At 58.7% G+C, this 21,434-nt stretch overlaps 1 protein-coding gene across 3 annotated transcripts; it reads right to left on the minus strand.

Moving 5' to 3' along the window:
- On the minus strand, positions 1 to 21,196 carry NR4A1 (nuclear receptor subfamily 4 group A member 1). 3 transcript variants are annotated; one of them, XM_032420817.1, is made up of 9 exons: positions 21,117 to 21,196; positions 16,788 to 16,909; positions 14,767 to 14,873; positions 4,050 to 4,927; positions 3,134 to 3,263; positions 2,686 to 2,837; positions 2,150 to 2,352; positions 1,875 to 2,053; positions 1 to 833 (listed from the first exon to the last, which is right to left on the minus strand). In XM_032420817.1, exons 4-9 carry the CDS (start codon positions 4,923 to 4,925, stop codon positions 577 to 579), a joined length of 1,797 nt encoding a protein of 598 aa, XP_032276708.1. In that variant the 5' UTR covers positions 4,926 to 4,927; positions 14,767 to 14,873; positions 16,788 to 16,909; positions 21,117 to 21,196; the 3' UTR covers positions 1 to 576. The 3 variants fall into 3 exon arrangements, with proteins under 3 accessions (XP_032276708.1, XP_032276709.1, XP_032276707.1); XM_032420818.1 differs by lacking the exons at positions 16,788 to 16,909; positions 21,117 to 21,196 and having other exon boundaries at positions 14,767 to 14,963; XM_032420816.1 differs by lacking the exons at positions 14,767 to 14,873; positions 16,788 to 16,909; positions 21,117 to 21,196 and adding an exon at positions 7,748 to 7,895.
- Between the last annotated feature and the right edge of the window lie 238 nt (positions 21,197 to 21,434).

Below are 21,434 nucleotides of genomic sequence, written 5' to 3' on the forward strand. Positions count from 1 at the left end.
TTTCAGCTACAGGCCTATTTTTTATTCAATATATTAAATATATTAATCAGAAAAGTCACATACTATAAATCCAGGAAAATACACAAATATAAATGTCAGAATCTGTCATTTGTCTCCTTCCTAGAGTAAGGTTATGTACATGTGGAAAGAGGGCGGGAAGAGAGAGCAGGTGCAAGGAGGCGGGAAAGGCTTGCCTGGGCTGGTGGGGGCCGCCCCTCCCTCCCAACCCCCACTCCCATCCCGGCCTCTTCCTTCCTGTATTTACAGCAGCATCTGGCTTATTTACAGCACAGCGGTGTGTGTTAAAAACGGTTTATCTTACAAAAACATGAAGGCCAGGGCCGGGTTGGGGGGGTAAGACAAATAGTAGGGGTCACCCCCGTGAATGCATCCCCTCCCCCGGGGTGGGTGATGCTCCCTGCCAACCACCCAGCCCAAGTGGGGCGGCCGGCGGGTCTGCAGCTCAAGCCCAGGCCGGGGAGGGGGTGCTCCGAGGGGCCGTGGGCCGTGGGCTAAAGGCACGTGGGGTGGCGAATGAGCGTGCGCACACAGCGTACGCGTGTTCCCGGGCTGGGGTCAGAAGGGCAGCGTGTCCATAAAGATCTTGTCAACGATGGGTGGAGGGGGCACCAAGTCCTCCAGCTTGAGGTAGAAGATGCGTTGCAGGCCCTGGGTGCACAGGGTCCGCAGCTCGGGCAGCTTGCCCAGCAGGCGGGAGAGGCGGCTGGCCGGCTGGGGCTCGCCCGCCACGGCCGAGACGTGCTCCTTCAGGCAGCTGGCAATGCGATTTTGCAGTTCCTCCACCCGCCGAGGCTCCTGCAGCCCGTGCCGGTCTGGGGGGGGGGGGGGGGGGGGAGAGGCGGGGTCAGCTACCTGTCTGAGGACCAGGGGGCGCCCCCAGACCGCACCTCACACCACTTGCTCCCTGCCCGAGAACTGCCCCCCGACTGGCCATCCCTCCCCCTCCCCCCGCACTCTGCAGAAGTCCGCACAGGAGCCCGGTTTCGAGCCCCCACTCGAAGTCCAGTGGCCATGGCAGTCATCCTCATTATCCTCATCTTCCAAGTGAGAAACTGAGGCCCGGAGAGGTTAAATGAGTTGCCCGAGGTCACAAAAAAGAACTCACTCCCTAACCAGATTTTCTGCCTAGGCCCCAGGTTTTCTCCCAGCCAGTTCCGAGAAAACCCAGGAGCAGAGCAGTGTGTTTTAGAGATTCCAAAACCCACCGCTCCCTCAGCCCAAAGTGCCTCGGATTTTGTCCTATATGGCTAAGTCCCCTGTGAAATTCCAGTGAAAAGGGGAATGGGGGCAGATTCTGGTGCATTAAAAAATTAAAAAAAAAAAAAAAAGAGAGATCTGAAAACCTCTGCATTTAATACCAAAAAATCCACCCTGAATAATTAATTATACCTCCATAAAGTACACAACAGGTCCAGTTAACCTGCCGTTGGAGGTCAGGGCAGCAGATACCCTTGGGGATGCTGAGGACTGTAAGGGCACAGGAGGCAGGGCCCTGTGTCCTGATCTAGGTGCTGGCTACGTGAGAGTGCTGAGTTTGTGAAAATTTATCATTCGTGCACTTTCCTGCATGCGACATAATTCAGGAAGATTTTTCAAAACAAACCAAAACCCCGGGCCACACGCAACACCCACACGGTGTGCATCTTGGATAGTATGGGATAATTCAGACCGCCTGGGGCTTTGCAGTCAGATGCAGCGGGGCCTGAACCCCGGCTCTGCTGCCTACCAGCTATTGCTCAGCTCACTCTGAGCACATGCTTGCCCCTCTCTGCCTCAGGGTGCCCTCACTTCACAATGTGGGGGGCCCAGGGCCAGGCCCTCAAGCCCTCCCCGGCTCCCCAAGGGCTACTCACCTGTGATGAGAACGAGCGCAGAGAGGCAGGCGAAGGCAGGGACGTCGACCACCAAGCCGTGCAGGGACCGAGAGAAGGCCAGAATGCTGTCGATCCAGTCGCCAAAGCCGCGGGCACACTGCAGCCGATGGAGCACCAGGCCAGAGCAGAAGATGAGCTTCCCCTCGGCCGGCTTTGACCTGGTTGGTGCGGAGGGATGCAGAGGTTGGTCACGGGGCGGGGGGATCTCAAGGACAGGGCACAGGGGAGGAGCAGAGCGGAAAGCAGCAACTCACCGGTAGGCCAGGCGGAGGATGAAGAGCTCCAGGAAGGCTGACTCCAGCAGCAGGTCCTGGTCGCCTGGGGACAGCTCAGCGAAGCCAGGGATCTTCTCAGCCCACTTGCGGATCACCTCCAGGGAACCCGAAAGCAGGTCGTAGAACTGCTGCACGTCCCCGGCATCTTCCTTCCCAAAGTGGGGCAGCACCAGCTCCTGGAACTGAGGGTGGGCCGGGGAGCAGGGGGGTCAGAACCCCGCGAAGGGCCCCATACCAGGGCTGCCACAGGAGGCCACGTCATGCACTCGGAGGATCGCCAGATCCCGGGGGTGAGAGAGGGCCTGAGATTCTGCCCATGCACTTGCTTGCCAATTCTCAAATATTAAGCCAGGACCGAGGCTGCTGGGAGGAGCACATTTTTCCAACTGGCCGCCCACCTGAGGGGGTACATTTTTCCAGCTGGCCGGCCCCAAAGGGGGCTCCTCTTTTTCCAATGTGTTGCACTGGGGAGGGACCTTGTCCAAGGTACGAGTATGGGGTGGGTGGGGCCTCACCTTGGAGTAGTCCAGTTTGGCTGTGCTGGGCCCGGAGTCCAGGTGCGCCCTGACCAGAGAGGTGAGGAGATTGGCAGGAGAGGCATCCGGGGGCTGCTTGGGCTTTGAAGGGAGCCGACCCCGCCGCCCCTTCAGGCTGTCTGTCCGGACAACTGCAGAAAAACGGGCAGGGGGCTAAGGAAGGGAGGAAGGGGTCCAGGGAAGGGACTCTCAGCCCACACTGTGTGCATCAATGCTGGGAAGTACCTCGGAATCTAAGGACCTAGAGCCCCTGAGACCCTACAGAGAGCACCCCCCCCCCCCCGCCACCGATGAGCCAGGCAGGTGGACCGGAGGGGGAGTGGACATAAGGTCCGCTCATGCCAGCCACTGCAGCCCAGCAGGACCGAGGTCTGCCGCCCCCCACTCAGGCCCGCCTCTGTCCGGCCAGCCCATCGCAGCCACCCACCTTCCTTCACCATGCCGACGGCCAGGCACTTCTGGAAGCGGCAGAACTGGCAGCGGTTTCGCCGTCTCTTGTCCACAGGGCAGTCCTTGTTAGCCAGGCAGATGTACTTGGCGTTTTTCTGCACTGTACGCTGGATGGGGGGGCCACACGGAACAGGCTGTCAGAGTCGGGCGGGGGGGGGGGCCAGGGGAGGGGACCGTCCAGATCCTGCTGCCATCACAGACAAAAGCACTCTCTGTTCACAGCTATTTTTCTAACATTTGGGTGGCAGGGGAGGGAGAGATGGCGGGGGGTGGGGGGGGAGAAGAAAATCTTGGGGACATTGGGGGAGGTTTCTGCCTAAAGAGGGAGATCCCCCCCAGGACACAAGATTGGGGGCCAGGGGTTCGGGGCTCCCTGGCAGCGCAGATACCTGCACCTCTCAATGTGTCTTCCCTGGGACAGATGAGAGAGGGCGGGGGGGGGGGGGGGGGACGGGAAGCTGAGCAGGCACCCAGAGCTGGGACAAACATACAGCCTGTTCCCCAGCCCGCCCCCAGCCCTCAAGCACAAGCCCTCTTCCCAGATCCTTTTATCTCATGCCAGGAACATGAGTGCCTGGGGCCCCCTTCCCACCAGGACCTTGAGTTGGGGAGGATGGGCAGAGGAAAACCAGAGGCTGGCCATTAGCATGTGCCCTCCCGGGGGCACCCCTGTAGCCTGCACCCTCACCCGTATCTCATCATCCCTCTGCGGGCAGCCCTCTGCCATCTGTGGGTCCCCAGGAGGGTGGCCCACCTGCAGATGCAACCCCTCCCTGAAGGGCAGGACTAGTTGGGAAGAGAACCCCAGGGAGGCCACCACGGAGACGCTGCTGGGAAAAGAGACCAGCCCTGCCCACTTCCCATAAAAAGCCGCACTCAGGGCAGCCCAGTACCTTGAAGAAGCCCTTACAGCCCTCGCAGGTGCGGACCCCGTAATGCTGGCACGAAGCGTTGTCCCCACACACAGCACAGCGGCCCTCGCTTCCACCCGGAGCCCCACTGCGGGCCTTGGCCGACGGCACGGGCGCATCCAGCATCCCTGGGCCATCAAGTTGTGGAGAAGTGGGCGCCAGGCCTGGGAAAGCCGTTGATACGGAATAACTTTCTCTCTCCCCCAGCTGGCAGGCGGCCTGTGAAGGGAACAGCTTCAGGGGGCTTGGGGCAAGGCTGGGGCTGGGGCCAGTAGGGGGGCTGAAGGAAAAGAAGGCCGGAGGATGGGCGTGCCCGGAAGCCTTGGGCAGTTGCTCTGTCCATGCCCGCAGGCCTTCGTACGTCTGGCTGGGTGAGAAGGGGCCGAAGGAGCCATCCCAGGGAGAGAGCTGGGGTGGCTGGAAGCTGGGCGTGGATGGGGACGGCGCTGAGCAGGGGCTGCCATAGTAGTCGGAGCCACTGGAGGAGAGGGTCTCGTCCAGGGGGGCACTCAGGGGGCCAGGATAGCAGCCGTACACCTGGAAGTCCTCAAACTTGAAGGAAGCAGAGGCGGGGGAGGTGGCCGAGGAGGAGGACGTGGAGGAGGCCGAAGAGGAGGCCGAGGAGCACGGCTGCGCTGTTCCTGGCAGCTGGTAGAGGAAGGTGTCAAACTCCCCTGTGTAGCCATCCATGAAGGTGCTGAAGCTGGGCAGGGCAGTGGGGGCCGTGGGGGCTGCCTCGGGGCTAGCCAGGTCCATGGTGGGCTTGCTGAGTTCAGGGGTCAGGGGGTCGCTTGCCAGGTGGTCTCGGGGTCCTGGGCTCGGTGCTGGTGTCCCATATTGGGCTTGGATACAGGGCATCTCTGAAGAGGGAGGAGACCAAGATTGGGGGAGTGAGAGTCAGTGAGAGAAGGCTGCAGCCTTGACCTCTAAGTCTAGGTCCCTGAGTAGCCAGGCGGCAGGAATCCCAGCCAGACACAGGACACTGAGACGTTAGCACCATGGCCCACTACAGAGCCCAGAAACCCAGGTCCCCAGCCGGAGTACCATCTCAATCCCCATGTCACAAAGCCCCTGGGCAGTGGCCCAGCAAGAGTGGGCTCAGTTGGAAGGCCAGCCACACCCCAGTCAGCCTGGGAACCCTAGGGAAGGCATCCAGCCAGCATTTCTCTGCTGAAACAGGGGGAAGCTGTGTTCCTCCAGCCCCCTGCCCTCCCGCACCGAGTAAGGCGTGGGTGGGGGCTGGGAGAAGGGTGGGTGGGAGAGGCAGCCAGGCAAAGCCTTACTTAGCCCACTCTCTGGGTGCAGATATGCTTTTTCTCCAACCTGGCCCTTCTGGGAATATTCCCAGGCGTGGCCCAGCCCTTGCAAAACCCCCTCTCTTCCTCCCCCCCACAGTGCCTGGGATGGACATCCTGAAAATGGAAGAGAAGCGGAGAGTGAAGGCCCAGCTGCCCAAGCAAGAGGCCTAAGCGGCCAGGAGCCTGTCCCCCATCCCTGCCCCCACCCTACACACTGAACAAAGGCTGCAGCTCCCACGCGCACCCCAGTCCTGCCATCTGGGGATGGGCACCCACTCGGTGCTGCCTGGGATGCTCCCAAAAGCAAAAAGGAAGGGAGCCGGGGCCTCCTCAGCAGTCCCCAGCTCCCCAGAGGATCAAGTAACCGGTCTCCAGACCTTTAAAGGCCGTATGCTGGAGGGACGCCGAATAGGGGCCAGAAGGAGGAGAGAACGGCCCCCCTGGACTTCCAGGAGAATGGACAGTCCCTAAGAAGAATTTCTCTGCTACCCCCAAAGCACTGCCCCTTATTATTTGTATAAGAGAACTCTCTGAGTCCAGCAGACTTAAGGAGTCTGTTGGTGGGCAGATGGAAGACATCCTGTCCTTGCCTGGGTCCCTCCACTGAGGAGTATCTGTGCCCTGAAGAATCCAGGAGCTCGGGCAAGGAGGGCTGGTTATACCCTCAATCATGACAAGCCTGAAGGAGCAGAGACAGCACCATTTGGGGGGGGAGGGGGATCCTTAAGTCTGCAGACTGGTCAAAAACTAACATAGAGGAGGCTCTGGGCCAGTTCCCCATCCCACATCCATGCCTGGGGTCGGCACAGCTCTGGCCCTCCCAGTCAGGGAGGGAGGCTGGGTAAGGAAGCAAGCTGGAACAGAGAGTGCCATAATCCAGGGAGCAGAGAGAGGGGGCAAAGGCTGGTACCACCTCCTGGCCAAGAGCCCAGGGAGTCCTCTGGTTCTAGCCTTCCTCCCACCTCCATGGACACTGGACAGGGCAGCTCCACCCTGGCCTGACACTCCCACAACCAACCCAGGCCACGGAGCCCCTCGAAACGCTGGCACCACCCACCCGGGATAGAGCGCACCTGCAAGAGGTAAGAGTCGCCACGTCTCCCTGCACGAAGACAGCCTAGGCAGGGATGGGTTTGGGGTGGAGGAGAGGTGGCAGCCACCTGGAATAAGGCTGGGTGTTCCAGCCTTATTCAAATCCTGTTTCTCCACTTGGACGTCCCACATCCGGATCAACCCCCACCAGCCTATCCGCCCCCCCCCCCCCCCCCCCGCACAGGTACTTAACTACACCAGATACGGACCTACATCTAGCGTCAAGGGGGGTGGGGGAGAAGCAGTCCCACAGGGAGGAGGAAGAGGCGGGGTTGAAGGAGGGAGCAGGGAGAATCCGGCTTCAGGCAGGTCCTGGCAACAAGGTGGTTTGCACCTGTTATGCTGAACAAGCTTCAGGCTGCACCCCACCTGTATGAGCCAACAGGGACTGGGGGGAGGGGGGCACAGATGTGATCAGCACGTGGGGCTGGGACAGTGTGAGGGAGTATCCTTCAGGTAGTACACCAGAGACTCCAACATTAGCAACTCCCACCCAGGATCTCCAAGGACCAAGATTTCTACATCTCATTTCTCTCTCTCTCTCTCTTTCTCTCTCTCTCTCACACACATACACAGGATCCAAGCTACAGCTAAAACAATCTTCCCTGTGCTTCCAGAGACCCCGCCCCTAAGAAGACTCGTTTGGTGAAACACAAGCAGTACCCCTCCACAGTTCAGCCACCAATGCTGGCCCTTTCCTTCAGCAATCCAGAAGTCTCCTGATACAGTTCAGGCAGCAACTTCGGGGATCCCTGCAACCTAAGCCACAGCCTCTAAAGTGTTAAGAAAACAACTAAGGGAATGGGGGAGGAGGCGGACATGCCGGGAGGAAGAAGACCCTTTTGGAAATCCAATCCTGGCAGGAGTCCGATGGATCCTAGCAGTTAAAGTTCTGTGTTATCTTTTCCCCCGCTGTACTGAGACCCCATCAGCACCTCAGTCCGGGGCGCCCTGTGCCACTCGGGTACCCTTGGAAACTCAACTACAGCCAGCCTCCTACTGAACAAGTCCCCACTCCTGGTGCCAACTCTAACCCCCTGCGGCTTCCACCTTGCACAGACACCCCCCACCCCACCCCCGCGCCCAGTAGATTCAAGTCCGATCAGGGTCCTCATCCCGCTCCAACAGCTCTCCTCTGACGCCAGAGCTGCACCCTACACCCGCTCTCCTGCACGCTGACCCTACAACATCCTTTCTGCCCGCGCGTACGCCCATCTCCTTCATGCAACACTCCTAGAAACCAGAGAGCGCTGCTGAAATGCACGCCCCCCCCCCCGGGGGGGCACCTACCTGGCCGGCTCCTGCTCCCCCTGCCCGGGACCGGCACCCCGAGTCGCAGTCTGGTCCCGCGTGCGCTCCCCGGGTCCTGCACACACTCCCCCAAGTTCCGCAGCCTCTGCTACTGGGGCTCCCTAGCCCAGCCCGACCCTCCTCTTAAGCGCTCCGTGACGCACGGGGAGGGGCGGGGGCGCCACTGACGCACGCGGCCCGGCGAGCTTTGGCCATACAAGGGCGCGGGGGGCGGCGCGGTTCCGGCGGGAGGCGGCCAGGGGGAGGCGCGGGACGGGGAGCCCGAGGGGGCGGGGCGAGAGGGGGCCTGGAATGTCTGCGCGCGTGACGCACGCGGGGTTCCATTGACGCAGGGAGCGCGGATTGTTTGATCTATAAATAGTTCCCTCGCGCCCGCCGCGCCGGCTAAAAATAGCAGCTCCCGGACTCCCGAAGCTCCCCCCCGCCGGACCCAGGACCCGGCCCGGGCCCCCCCCCCAGGTCCGAAACAACCGGCCTGGAGGGCCAGAGTCCGAGAAGGGGGCGCTCCAGAGCCGCGGCCGCGGGGCTTCCCCGGACTCGGATCTCTGCAGCCTCCGGCTGCTCTGGGGAGCCACGACCGCGCCCGCTCCCTCCGGCTCCCTCCGCGCCCGGCTCCGCCTTTGCACTCTCCCAGCCCTTCCTGGAGCCCTGGGGGGTCGCCCTCTGCCGCTGCCGGGCTGCCGCTCGGGCCGGGCCGGGGCGGGCAACTCTGGGACACACCCCGGACAACCTGCACCCCCACCTCAGCCCAAGGCGCAGCCACTGCACTTGACCCGTCTTCCCCAGCAGGGTCACTGGCTGAGAGACTGGCCCAGGAACGTCAAAGCCCCCCACCACCACCCCCGTCGTTTCCGCCCCCTACTCTCCCAATGCAAAGTACCTTCCCAAGGCAGGGGTTTGCCAGGCCCAAGATGGGCCAATGTGCTCCGCTCCACACGCTGAACTTGATTTCTTCCCAGTCCCTTACAGGGTGGGTGCACTATAGTTGGGAAATTACCGAATTTCAGAACCGGGTGGAGCCTGAGAAATCTTGTCAAATTTGTGCCGACTCTTCCCCATTTTATAAATAAACAAGCTCAGAGAAATAATGGCACTTGCTCAAGGTCACACAGCGAGGTGGTGGCCCACTGGGGTGGAACCCGGGACCTCTGACTGCATCTGTAGGGGATTTTCTCACGCCCTCCCTTGTCCATGACTCCTACCTCACCTCCAGCACCTGTGGAGAGAGCAGCTCTGACCTGTGCCATGGAGCAAGAAGGGGCGGCCAGGGCTGTATCAGGGCACAGACCACGCTGCAGCCCACCTAGAACCTTCCCTGATCTGGCTGTCACCCCTCCACCCCCATTCTACCCCAAACCTGGGGAGCCCGCACTTGTTAGGTAAGAGAGAGGGGAAGTGATGCTAATGTTTACAAGGAGAAGAGACCGTCCCACCCAGCCCCCTTCTCCCCAGTAAGTCAACTTGAAGAGTTTCTGCTTCCACTGCGCCTGTGCTGGTGGCCCCACTCTCACCTAATCTGGTCACCTGACAGCACTTCCCCCTACCCTTGAGGCACTTCCTGTTCCTCACTTCCACTCTCACCTCCCATCTCAGGTCTCCCACACCCTTGTCTCCAGCCCTCACTTCTGCCCACTCAAAGGTCCTGCCAGCATCTCAAACTTCATCCGTTGCAGAGAGCTTGTCATCGCTGTACTCCCTGCCCCATCTCTGCTCCTGATGCCCCACAAGCAACTTCTCATTTTTTTTTTCTTGAAATTCTATTTTGGAACATCTCTTGGATCCCCGTTCCTACTGCCAACCACAGCCCACGCCTTACTGGTGCATGAAGACAGCAGACCAGCTGAGTGAGGCCAGTGACCTCCACTTCTCCTTGCCCACACCCAATAAGGAAACTGCCCCTCAACCAGCTTGTCTCCTCTTTCCAAATCCCCCTGCTGCCACCAGTGGAGTAGTCTTCATGCAACCCCAATCTCATTCGGTGATCTGGCCAGAACCTGCCATAGCGCCCCCACTTCAGCATACAATCTCAACGTGGACCGGTCTTTGGAGAGCTCTGGTTTTTCCCAAACCATCTTCCAAACACCCTTCAAGGCCACCTGGCTGAAGGTGAAGCGTGGGCAGAATAATACAATGGGACCTGTCCAAGATCCCCACTCCACTTCACACCGAAGTTTTGTTTTGCTTTATGTTGGGCTTTTGCATAGATTCTGCTTGGAAAAGAGAAGAAAGAAAGGAAAGAAAAGAAAGAGAGAAAAAAGAAAAAAAACACCAAAAAGGCTTTAAAACTGCTAACAGGGAGCACTTGGGTGGCTCAGTCCGTTAAGCGTCTGACTCTTGATTTCAGCTCAGGTCGTGATCTCAGGGTCATGAGATGGAGGCCCGTGGTAGGCTCCAAATTAGGTGGGGAGTCTGCTTCTCTTTCTCCCGCTCTCCTCTGCCCCTCCCCCTGCTCGTGCTTCCTCTCTCTCTCTCTCTAAAATAAATAAATAAATCTTAAAAAAAAGTAGGTATTTAAAAAACAAAATAATAAAAAAGATAAAACTGCTAATATCATTCACATCCTCCCATTTTGCAGATTAGGACCCAAGGGTTCCCAGAGGAGCTGCACCTTGCTCTGAAGTACACAGCAAGTTTGGGCTGGTGAAGCTGGCCCCAGCCACATCATGAGTTGGCTTCCCACCTAGCCCGTCACCCCACTCTGGAATGCCTCCCTCCACCCCAGTAGGGCTTTCCTCAAAAAAAAAAAAAAAAATTAATGTCAGAAAAATATGATTAGCCAAGTCAATGCTCCCTCCATCCCGCATCAGCCTAACAGGTGTATTGGCTGCAGCTTGATCAATCTGTGCTCAAGCCCAGTCTTACCAGTTCTTTGAGAGCTGAGCCAGCCTTGAGCCCTAGTGCCCCCGTCCTCCCCACCACTTTCCATTTGTAAAAAGCAACAAAGACCTTCCTTACCTTCCCACAGGCCAGCCCACCCAGGAGCCCCAGGGAACTAAGTGTGGTGAGGAGCTGCCCAAGGCCCTGGCCTACATCTCCAAATCTCAGCATTAGCCTCCAGGTGTGAGCCTACAGCCCAGGCCCCACCTCGCCAGGATACTGCAGCTTTGGAGGCTGCCTTCTCACTGCCCCAAAGGCAGAGGGAGGGGAAGGCAACCACAGCGGCCACCTGGCCATGTCTGTGGAGGCAGGGATGCTGCAGGGGCTGTAGACACTGCGCTCTGAAAATAAATACGGAGAAAAAGGCAGAGTCCCTCTGTGGGAGCACAGCCAGGGCCACCCATTCAGGCACCCATGTGGAGCACCTACCTTAAGGCAGAGGGGAGAGAGGCATGAGGGTCTTTGGGACCCAGGGTCTCATCCCTGCTGGCCAGAGGCCCTCCAAGGTGTCCTGGGGCTCTGAGAAGAGTGGAATCTGGCTAAGGTGGAACTCTGGGGAAAGGCACAATTAATGCAGACCGTGGGAGGCCTGGAGCATAAGCTGGTCCCAGGCTCCCAAGGGATCTCCAAGTCCAGCCCTCAAGAGCAAGGTCAGAGTGAACAGCCCCTTGTGGGGGGAGGTGTGGGGTGGGAGGGGACAGGTAATGATGAAGGAGGTAATAGTGGGAGAGAGATCCAAAACTAGAGGCAAGGACCAGAAGGTAAGGCAGGACCATGAGAACACAAGAAGCGCGGGGTGAGATGTCGCGCTGGAGATGAGACCATAGTCCACACCAGGCTCGCACAGCACAGCCTGGCCCAGTGCACCAACCTGCCCTCATTACCCCCAGCTCCCCGCTGCTCCCATAAAAGGAAGTTGGATGAAACTTCCCACGATTCGGTGGGCAGAGTGACCCCTCTTCTTCCCTTCTGCTCTAATCCTGCCCATCCTCCAAGACTTCAAGCCATACCCTTCCCCCAGCCTTCTCACAGGTGAGGGGAGTTATGGGGAACACCAATCAAGGGTCAGACCTCAGTCCACAGCACTTCGCATGGATTCTTCCACTAAACTCTCCCCTCAACCTTCCAGGTTTAGAACTGTGACCCATAAACGAGGAGATGGAGGCTCAGGGGCAGGACTCAAATGCAGGTCCCCTAACTCTCAGGTCTGTGCTGGACCCACAGCCCCCACTGTGGGCTGCAGACTGGGGCTTCTAAGTGCACCACAGAACCAGGTGTGCGTAAGTGCACACGCGCGGACACGGGCGCGCACGCACACACACGCACACACACACACACACACAGCCAGTAAACTAAAAACAGCAGTGCCTATGAGGGGGTCTTTGGTGGGACTGGAAGCATTCCAGTTTCCAACCTGGACAACGATCAGCAGCCAGGTGTGTTCACCCTGGAAAAATCATCATACTCTACTCTTAAGATTTCACACCTAGATTTTTCTGTATGTATATTTTCAAAAACAAAAGTTTATTTAAAAAATAGCCATGCCTAAACGGGCGAGACTTATTTATTCACATGGACGCAGATGCTGCTGGAATTCATCGAGTACAGATTCATTCAAGTGTGCGTTGCTGAAATCGGAGAACAGTGCCTGTTTCCCATTATGTATTTGTTCTATCGACACAGGCAGGACACAGCTACGGTTAGGAGAGGCTGCCATTTCTCCCATTAGAAAGGGGTCTTCACACAGGATGCTTTCTGAAGCACTCACTAGGCCTTTGCCCCTCCAAGTCAGACCTTATGGAGCCCGGGGACTTATGCGCTGACTCATCCCTCCTCCAGCTATGTGTGAACATGAGGGCAAGGTCCTGTCTCCCCAACCTCGGCAGGGGGGGGCCTTCATGCATCTTCAATAGTAACTAGCCCAGGGCAGGCCCCAAATGGGCAGCCAATGTCCACCATCGTTCATTTGGGTAAATGGGGGATGGAGGAAGTGGAAATGCACAGCCCCTTTCCCACACTTGCCCCCCCTTGGGCGGCGCCACCCTCCACACCCCCTAACAGAGGGCAGGAACTTGCCCTACTTTCACCAAGACCATCCCCACCCACAGGCCTCCACACCCTTCCCGCGTGGTGGGCAGAAGGAGTGAGCTTTGCCTCCTCCTGCTGAGAAGTGGCCACGGGAGCTTCCCCTCCTCGGCCCCAGGACCTATTGCCAGCCCTGACCTGGCCACTTCCTCTTCCTGCCTTGGCAGTGGGTAGGGGGATTTGTGCTGTGGGCAAGGAAGCAGTACCTACTACCCGGGGGGCTTCCCATGGACAGCTCTGGCAACTGGGGATGCAGGGTCGGGCCCAGGCCTCTGACTCTGATCTCCTGGCCCTCGCCCAGGCCCTGCCACGACCACACATGCTGTTACCTCCTTGACAACAGACTCCCAAGGACGTGGGCAGGTAAGCCACTGCCCCCCGCCTCTCACCCCAACCCCAGCAGGGACAAAAGATGGAGGAGCTCCCAGAGCCATCTCTGACCAGGAGCCAGCAAGCCTGGTGTGTGCCCTGGGGCCAGTCCCTTGCCCTCTCCCAGACTGTTCCTCATCTGCCCAGTGCAGACAACATCACACTCCCAGGGCTGTGAGAATTCAACTGGTTAAGGGAAGGGGGAGGCTCACCAGTGAAATGGAACCCTGCCTAGGAAGCTGAACTCTAGGGACCTGCAGCAGGATCCTGGGGCAGGGAGGGCAGGCTGGGAAAGGAGATACCAGGGTCTTCAGCTAGACTGGGGAGCCAGCACCCCCTTCTTCAAGAACTGGAGAATAGTAACCCCATCCCCACCTCTTCCCCCTCCATGGCTGAGTGGAAGGAAATGAGAGTGTGCCCAGAGATGTGGCTCCACCCAGCACTGGGAAAATTCCAGACTCTGTATGCAGCAAGTGCTCAATTAATACTCTGGAGAAAGCTAGTGAGTTAAGGAGGCCAGGCCTCTCTCCACAGAGGCTGTCTTTAGTCCAGGGATTTCTCGACCTTCACCTCCCTCTCAGGCTAGGAGGCATTCACAGACAGCACAAAAGAATAAGATCAGACTTCGGGAAGAAGAGCCAGACGGCGCTGGAAAAACGCAGACAAGATCATGGAGTGCCTTTGGGAAAGGTCGGTCTACGCCTTGTTTGCACCCTCCTCGAACCTCCTTCCATGCCCCCCAGTCTGCTCAGCTCCTGGCCAGCTCCTCTCCTCCACCCTTGGAGGGCCTCCCACCACCTTGCAGAACATCACCACCCACCAAATTCTCCTGCCCCTGCCCAAGGTCTCCACCCAGCCTCCTTGGGCAAAATTTCAAATTCCAAAATAAAAACCCTCTGATAACAAGCCCCAGCCGGAAAGACTGATGCATTTTCCTATTGTTAAAGTATTTTTAGTCACAGGCTCTGGATTCATTTAGAGACTCACGTTCAGAAAGGGGAAAAAAATTTTTTTTGAGAACTGAGAAGGAGAGCACAAGAGCCTCCCACGCAAGGGGCTGCCACTTATTCCATGCTGGGCTGCAGCCCCTGGCCCGGGGCCCAGGGAGCGTGTTTGTGGCAAGATGGTTGGCAGATTTGCCAGACCTCGCTCCAGCCCTGCTTCGCAGACACCACGACCAGCTGGGAAGCCAAGCAAGGAGAGCAGGGCAGGGGCTGAGGGCTCAGGGAAGCCAAGTCCCCGAGTCCCAACCAGCTGGGGGGCTCAGGGACCCTCCTCGGGGACCAATGCAGAGGTCCCCCGATGGCCACCCAGCTCACTCCAGCGTCCCTCCCCAGCCCGAGCCGACCAGTGCCTCATCCAGGCTGGGTCACAGAAGAGGAGGCCCGAGAGCGTGGTGGAAATCTCCAAGGAAGGAGAGAGATGGCAGCACCTGTCTCTTCCCACGTCTCCCAGCTCTTGATCACGGCGTGCTCCCAAATGTGACTCCCACCACCACCCAACTCAGGTCAAGCTTTACTCTCACTCCTCGGGAAGGTCAGCCACCCGTTTCCTCCTCTGCCCCCCTCCTCTCAAGGCCAAAGAAACCACAACACAGATGGTCACAATGGAAAAAGATCCAAACAGCCCAGCTCCCATGCCTCAGTTTCCCCATCCCTAAGACTCACCAGCTATCTCTTCACGATCTGCTTAGACTCTCAGAGATCCTGGACAACCGCACCAGGCGAGTATCCTGCGGTTGGTCAGGGGCTCTTCCTGGCAGCCTCAGGGAGCCCTGTGGAAAGAGACGGGACTGCCCTGTCAGCCCGGCCTGCCCGGCCAAGGCTGTGCACCAGCTGAGCGGACTTAGGACATGGAGCTGTCTCCAAGCCAGCATGTCCTCCTCTGTTTATATAGCCGAAACCAGAGCCGGCCTCTGGGGACAGAGGGAGCTGCCTCGGGGCCCTCTTGGCTGAGGCCTGACTTTGGCCCAGGTCAGCAAGAGCCCAAAATAGTCAGCTGACGGTAGCCCCGGCGTGAGCGTGACCCTGGGCTCGTGCCCGGGCCTGGCAGACAGGTGCCCACGTCACAAGACCAATAGCTCTAGCACTCACGGGGCCCCGGTTGGCAGCCCCTCGGGGTGGCCTTGGCAGTGGATATGGCATGAGAGTTCCACCCAGTCACCACCATCACCCAGACAACGAGCTGAACACACGGAATTCTGCCCACGGGGGCCACTCTGTACCCAGAGGGGAAGGCTGGGCACTCAGGAGGCGGTCTGAGCTGACGGTAGAGGTGGGGGCCAGGTTGAGGGAAGCCATCTGGCCCGCTGCTGTCTTCACTCACGTGCCTCCCGAGTCCAGATCCCTGGCTGACCAGGGACATCTGCCTCTCCCACTTATAGTAATTCCCCTCCCTGCCCCCAGCCCAAGGTTGGTGGCATGGAGCCGGCTGCCAGCAGGTAGCCAGGTGCACACTCAGCCCAGCCCCTGGAACAGGAGGCCCTGCTTCCCAGGGCCTCCCCTCCTTCCACCCAGGTTCACACTGGCCACCCCGGCCTCCCCCATCGCAGCCACCTCCGTGGGACTCCCTGTGCCCTGAACACCCACTCCCCATGAGGCAACAGTGTCTGGGGAGCCGGGGGAGATACAGAGCCAGCTCCTCCTTCATCTAGGGATCTCTCAAGGCCTGAAGAGGGCTGTGGTTCGGAGACAGCCCTCCATTCCTGGAAAGGAAAAAGGCAATCACAGGCCCCTGGCCAGGGTGCCAGGTTGAACTCCAGCTCTCTCAGGTAAACATGGTAACCGGGACTCCGGTGCCCTTGGCCCCATCCTAGTGTCTGAGATCCCATGGGAAAGATCTGGTGGAAATTCCATTCCTACACTCCACCCCTCACCCCCAGATCTTCTCCAGAAGCGTCCTCAGGCCAGGAAGGTGTGTCCTCCACCAGCCGACCAGGCCTCTGGGAGACCTTGATTCTAAGCTTAGCTCTACACGTCCTCACTATAGGATCTTGAAAAGTCACTTCTCCCCTCTATAACTCAGTTTCTTCATCCATAAAAGAAGGTGAACTAGATGGCCTAGAATCCCTCTGGCCATGGCCACAAGTCTGAGATTTTCCCCCTCAAGGATGTTGGGTGAATCGTGGAGGGTCTATCACACCCTTTGTCAGCAAGATCTTCCCCACACAGACCCACCATAGTAGGACGGGGGTGGTCATTGCCCTTTTAGGGGGCAGATGATCCCAGCCTTCCCTCATGCACTCCCTTGGTGCACACCCTAGAAACAAGCCAACTTCCCATCCCCTCCGCCGGCCCCGCTATACTCCCAGCCTTGCTTGAGCTATCCAGCCCCACCCCATCAGCACCAGACATATGCTGCCTTGGTAACAGCAGTCATTCACCCACACCCTTGCCCCTCTCCTCCCACACCAGCCTATGTGCCCCAGGCCCAGAGTCCCCCAGCCTATCCTGCTAAGAAAGCCAGGCGTCCCCTTTCCCCACCCCCACATTACCTCCATCACTGAAGAAATCAGATCTCCCCAAGTTGAGCAGCACCTCACCTGCCACCTCTGCAGGGCTTCCCCCTCCGTCCCTGAAACCACATCTGCTTAGGGCAGCTCCACACCCACCTCTGCCCCCCAGCCCGACCTGCTTGAAGGCCCCAGAGGTGTGCAGAGGTGTACAAAGGACAACAGTAGAGCACTTACCAGTCTGGATGAACCAACAGACCTCGGAAAACAGTCAACCATCCCTTGGGCCCCCAGGGCCTGGCAGAAGGAGCTGGGACACCGGAGCGGGACCAGGGCTGGCTTCTGTCCATGGTGGAAGCCTACAGAGGGAGAATCAGTGTGAGTGCGGAGGGACCAGTCAGCAGGGACATTCCCTGGAGACAGCACAGCCAGGAAACACAGGAGTAGGAACAGGGGCAGGACCCAGGCCATGAGAAGCAACAAGCCAGCCCAAGGACTTCCCTGGGCTGGGCAGCAGAACCTGGGGCACACAGAACCCCAGGCAAACAGCTCTTGGGGATGTGGGACGTGATCAGGAACTGCTGACAGTATCTGGGCCATCTCAGGGTCACAGAGACACATGCCAGCATCCAGCCCCTCAGTCTCCTGCCCCACTCCTGGGTTGTCGGGGCGGGGGGGGGGGGGGGGGGGGCTTCAGTCCAGCACTTGGCCCTGATGCGCACAAAAGGGCATTTTGTAGGCAGAGAAAAGGGAGCTACTGTGAGGACAGGGCAAAATACCCCTCTCTCCTTAGAAGGCTCCAACTTGGCCCCTAAAGCCTAGAGGACCCCACAGGGCAGGGGCTCAATCGCCCCATCTCCAGGCAGCTCAGCCTTCTAACCAGAGCAATGGGGACTCCCAAGAAATACTCTGTGAAGGCACTCCAGTCCCCAGACACGAAGACCCAGCTTGAAGCAAAGCGGTTAAGGGCACAGACGCTGGATCCAGATGCCTGTGTTCAAATCCTGGCTCTGTCACTTGTCATCTTGGGCAAGTTACAAAATCTCTCTGTGCCTCATGTTCCTCAACTGTGAAAATGACAATCTGTAATTGACATCTCTGAAATTAACAACCACAGAGATATGGTGGGGCTTAAAATGAGTTCATACGTGTAAAGGACATAGAACAGTGCCAGATACACATATGATAGCACTACCATTATCAGGAGAAATTAAATGAGGACACATCAGAGCCAGCCCCAGACCCTGGTTTTTATTTCAAGCCACTTCTGGGCACCTGGCCTCCACTTCCGGAGCCAAATGTGAGCACCACCCTTCCAGCCTTGTTAAGCTCTCGTCCGACCTCTCACCAGTGCCACAGCCTCCTTCAGCCAGGGTACTCCAGACCCCACATCTCTCCTTCCCTTTTTCCACCCTAATTCAGCCCTCTCCTCTCTCAACTGAGCCCCAGACTGAGAGCAGGACCAGGTGCCCTACAGGCCAAGATGAGGTGTGGGAAAAGAGAAGCAGATGTTCCCATGGTGGGAGGTAGAGGGAGTAAGGAGGAGGAGGAGGACCCCAGAGGGTGGGTGATGGGCTTCCTTGCCCTCCTGACCTCTGCCCCAGGGTCCACGGGCTAATGGAAGCTACTCTGGACCATGGTACCTGGATTCTCCTCTTACACAGCTACCAGCACTCCCATGCTCCTGTGGGTGTAATGGAGAGCAGGGAGTAAAGGTGGCAGGAGAGAAAGGGAGGGGAGAAGTCTAGAACACCCAGAGGGCTTCCAGCCCCTCACAGAAGGCAAAATCACGCTTCAGACCTGCCCTAGCCCACGGGCTACACCTGCTTCCCAGAACGACACTATCATCTTCCCACACCCCAGAAACAGGTCTGCAGTAAGGCCCCGCACTCCCCTCCACAACCTTCCCTTTTCTCCCTACCAGTCCACAACTAAGGAGGAAGGGCAGGAAGGGCCAACACCTCCCACCACAGTCAGGCCGGCCCTGAGCACCCAGGTCTTCCTGTCTCTGAGAATAGGGGCCAGAGTTGGTGACCCAGGTCATGCCCAGAAAGTGCTTCATAACATCTCAGAACCCCTCTCCTGTCTCAGACCAAAATTCCCTCCGCGAGCACTGACTGAGGGCCTACTGTGAGCCAGGCAGTGAGCCATGAACCACAGGAGATCCGAGAAGGAGCAAACCTACATCTCTGGGCCCCAGGAGGTTCTGATGGGGGAATGAATCAAGGTCAGTTACACTCAGCACTGTGCAGAGGGTGAACCCAGGGCCGAGGGGGCTTGGAGGAGAAAAGTGTGATGTCCCCTAAATGGCGTGGGAACCTCAGGACCCCGTTCTCGCTCCCCCTCCCTTGCTGTGCTCCAAGCACATGGGCTTACTTTCCCCCGTCAGACCACTGCTTTGGCTGTTCCTTCTACCAAGAAAGTCATTGCCCAGTATGTCTGTATGGTTAACTTCTTCTCAGCAGTCAGGTTTCCAGTCCCATTCCACCTCCTTGGAGAGCCTCCACCACCGCCCCCCCCCCCCCCTCACCCCTCCCTTGACGCCAGTTTACTTCCCCCCCCCCCCCCCCCCCGGGGACCCCCCCCCCCCCCCCCCCCCCCCCCGCCACCACCACCTATTAACCTATTTTTATTAGCTCCGCAGGACTAATGCTGTTCACTCATCTGTCTCGATCTCGGCAGTCTTCGGTCTCCCAAACGGAGCTCAGCACTAGTAGGTACTCGGGAAGTATTTGAGGAATGTGGGAGAAGTGGACTCACGCGTGCCTGCCTCAGAACTGGGCTGAGAGGACCAGCCAGCTGCTTGGAAGGAGGTGGGGAGAATGCTGCAGCTAAGGAACTGGCCCTTCCACTGCAGGGCAGATCCAAAGTCTGAGGGTTCATCCCTATGCTGAGCTACAACCCTGACTCCAAGAGCCCCAGGCCTGGATCCCAGCTCTGCCTGGGCCCACCGGAAACCTCCTTCCCCTCCTTCCTATCAAGTATTTGTCTTCTCTTAACTACACTCCTCCTCACCACAGGACGTGGCTGGCAGACCCTCTGCAGCCCCAATGCCTTCCTGGATGTAAGCTCTGCATTGGCCAAGTCCCCAACCAGAAATGGGCATAATAACAGCAGATGATATTTACTGAACACCATGTGCTAGATACATTACTAAGCACTTTACATGCACTTTCTCATTGCAGCCTCACAACACTATGAGGAAGAGGTTACTATAATGAACATTTTACCGATGGGGAAACTAAGGCACAGAAATGCTAAGCAACTTGCTGAAGGTCACACAGCTAGGAAGTGGCAAAGCCAGGATTAGGACCCAGGGGGCCCGACCAGGGAGCCCCGGGCCAGGCATCCCTCTTCCCCTCCTAGACTCCTCTAGTGGGTAGAGGTCTCAGATTGCATGGAGCAGTTTGGCAGCTAACACCGGAAAGCAAGTGGGAAGCTCCGGGCCCTAGGTTCCTGCGCCTTAGAGCCAGGCACTAGGCCTGAACTCCTTTTTTTTTTTTTTTTTAAGATTTTATTTATTTATTTGACAGAGAGATAGAGAGCACAAGTAGGCAGAGAGGCAGGCAGAAGGAGAGGGAGAAGCAGACTCTCCACTGAGCAGGGAGCCCGACGTGGGGCTTGATCCCAGGACCCTGGGATCATGACCTGAGCAGAAGGCAGACGCTTAACCGACTGAGCCACCCAGACGCCCCTAGGCCTGAACTCCTGAGCTAATTTTCCTCACTCCAACACAGGCCCCAACATATATAATCAGTCACATTCATCTTGTTCATCTTGTTCATCTTGGTCCATCCTTCTGCCTGGCTGCCATCATTTGGAATGTTGATTTTATCCTGTCATTCCCCTTGGCTCTAGGCCTTTACAAAGAGTCAGCCGGCTTCCCTTTTAAGTTTTCATTCAAGTCATTGATCTAAACATTCACTTGGAGTGGGTGTAGGACCACAGTTGCAGCCGCCACTGAAGCCCCTGTCCGGGCTGTTATCAGCCCCCTAATCCATCAGCACCCTTTGGGCACAACTGTTATGAAGACACCTACCTCTGCCCAGCCTTCCTTTTCCCAGCATGCCCGAACACTAACTAGCCCCCAATCCAAATTAAGGCTTCACTGTAAATGCCACTTCTGCAGCATTTCTAATCCCAGGTCCGTTCCTGACTCTATGAGACCCTCTCCTGGCTCGATTTCTTCACTCAATCCCAAGAAGGGGTTGCACAGGGCGAGTCTGGTCCCTCCCCTCCCGATACTCCTGGAACGCATTCCCCGCAGCCGGCGGGGAAATGGAAGGAATTTCTCCTGCCTGGCCACCTCCAGCGCCCCTCGCGGGCCAAACCCCACCCTTGGCGGGCCGGGGAGAGAAAGCCTTGGCCGCCGCACTCGGGGGCTGACTCTGAGCGAGCAGGCTCCTCTGGGAATCCAGTCCTTCCCTCCCCGCACCCAACACAGCCCCGATCCCCAGCAGGACGCCCAGCGTGGCTGCCGGCCCACCCCACTGCCTACGCGGAGACCCCATCCTTCCCGGGCCTCTCCCGGGGGCCCCCTCCTCTCCCCACCCAGCCCCCCCTCACCTGGCCCGCCGAGCTCTGCTCGCCTCTGCACCCCCGCCTTCCGGGGTCGCGCACCAGCCGGCGGGGAGCTGCTCCGCACCGCAGGGGCGCCCATGCCGGGAGGCCAGGGGTCGCGGGCGCCGCGCGGGGGCCCCCACCAGTTCCGCCGCCGCCGCCGCCACGCGCGCTCCTGCAGCCGCGCCGCCGCGACTCCGAGCCCCCCACCCCGGGAAGCCCCCCGCCCCGCAGTTCCGGCTGCGGCCGCGCCCCCCGCCCCCGCAGCCCGCGGCCGCCAGCGCCGCGGTCCCAGCCCCGGGCGCGCCTCCCCCGGTGGGCGGG

Source organism: Phoca vitulina, unplaced genomic scaffold (genome assembly GCF_004348235.1).
Source record: "Phoca vitulina isolate PV1807 unplaced genomic scaffold, GSC_HSeal_1.0 scaffold23, whole genome shotgun sequence".
Classification (NCBI taxonomy): Eukaryota; Metazoa; Chordata; class Mammalia; order Carnivora; family Phocidae; genus Phoca; species Phoca vitulina.

What these genes read in the sequence shown, in the direction of transcription:
- NR4A1 (XM_032420817.1), bottom strand. Translation starts at nt 4,925, where the DNA reads ATGCCCTGTATCCAAGCCCAATATGGGACACCAGCACCGAGCCCAGGA. An exon ending in CGTCGGCATGGTGAAGGAAG is followed by an intron (nt 2,838 to 3,133) that starts GTGGGTGGCTGC and finishes GTTTTTCTGCAG; the next exon opens with TTGTCCGGACAGACAGCCTG. An exon ending in CCAAACTGGACTACTCCAAG is followed by an intron (nt 2,353 to 2,685) that starts GTGAGGCCCCAC and finishes GCCCACCCTCAG; the next exon opens with TTCCAGGAGCTGGTGCTGCC.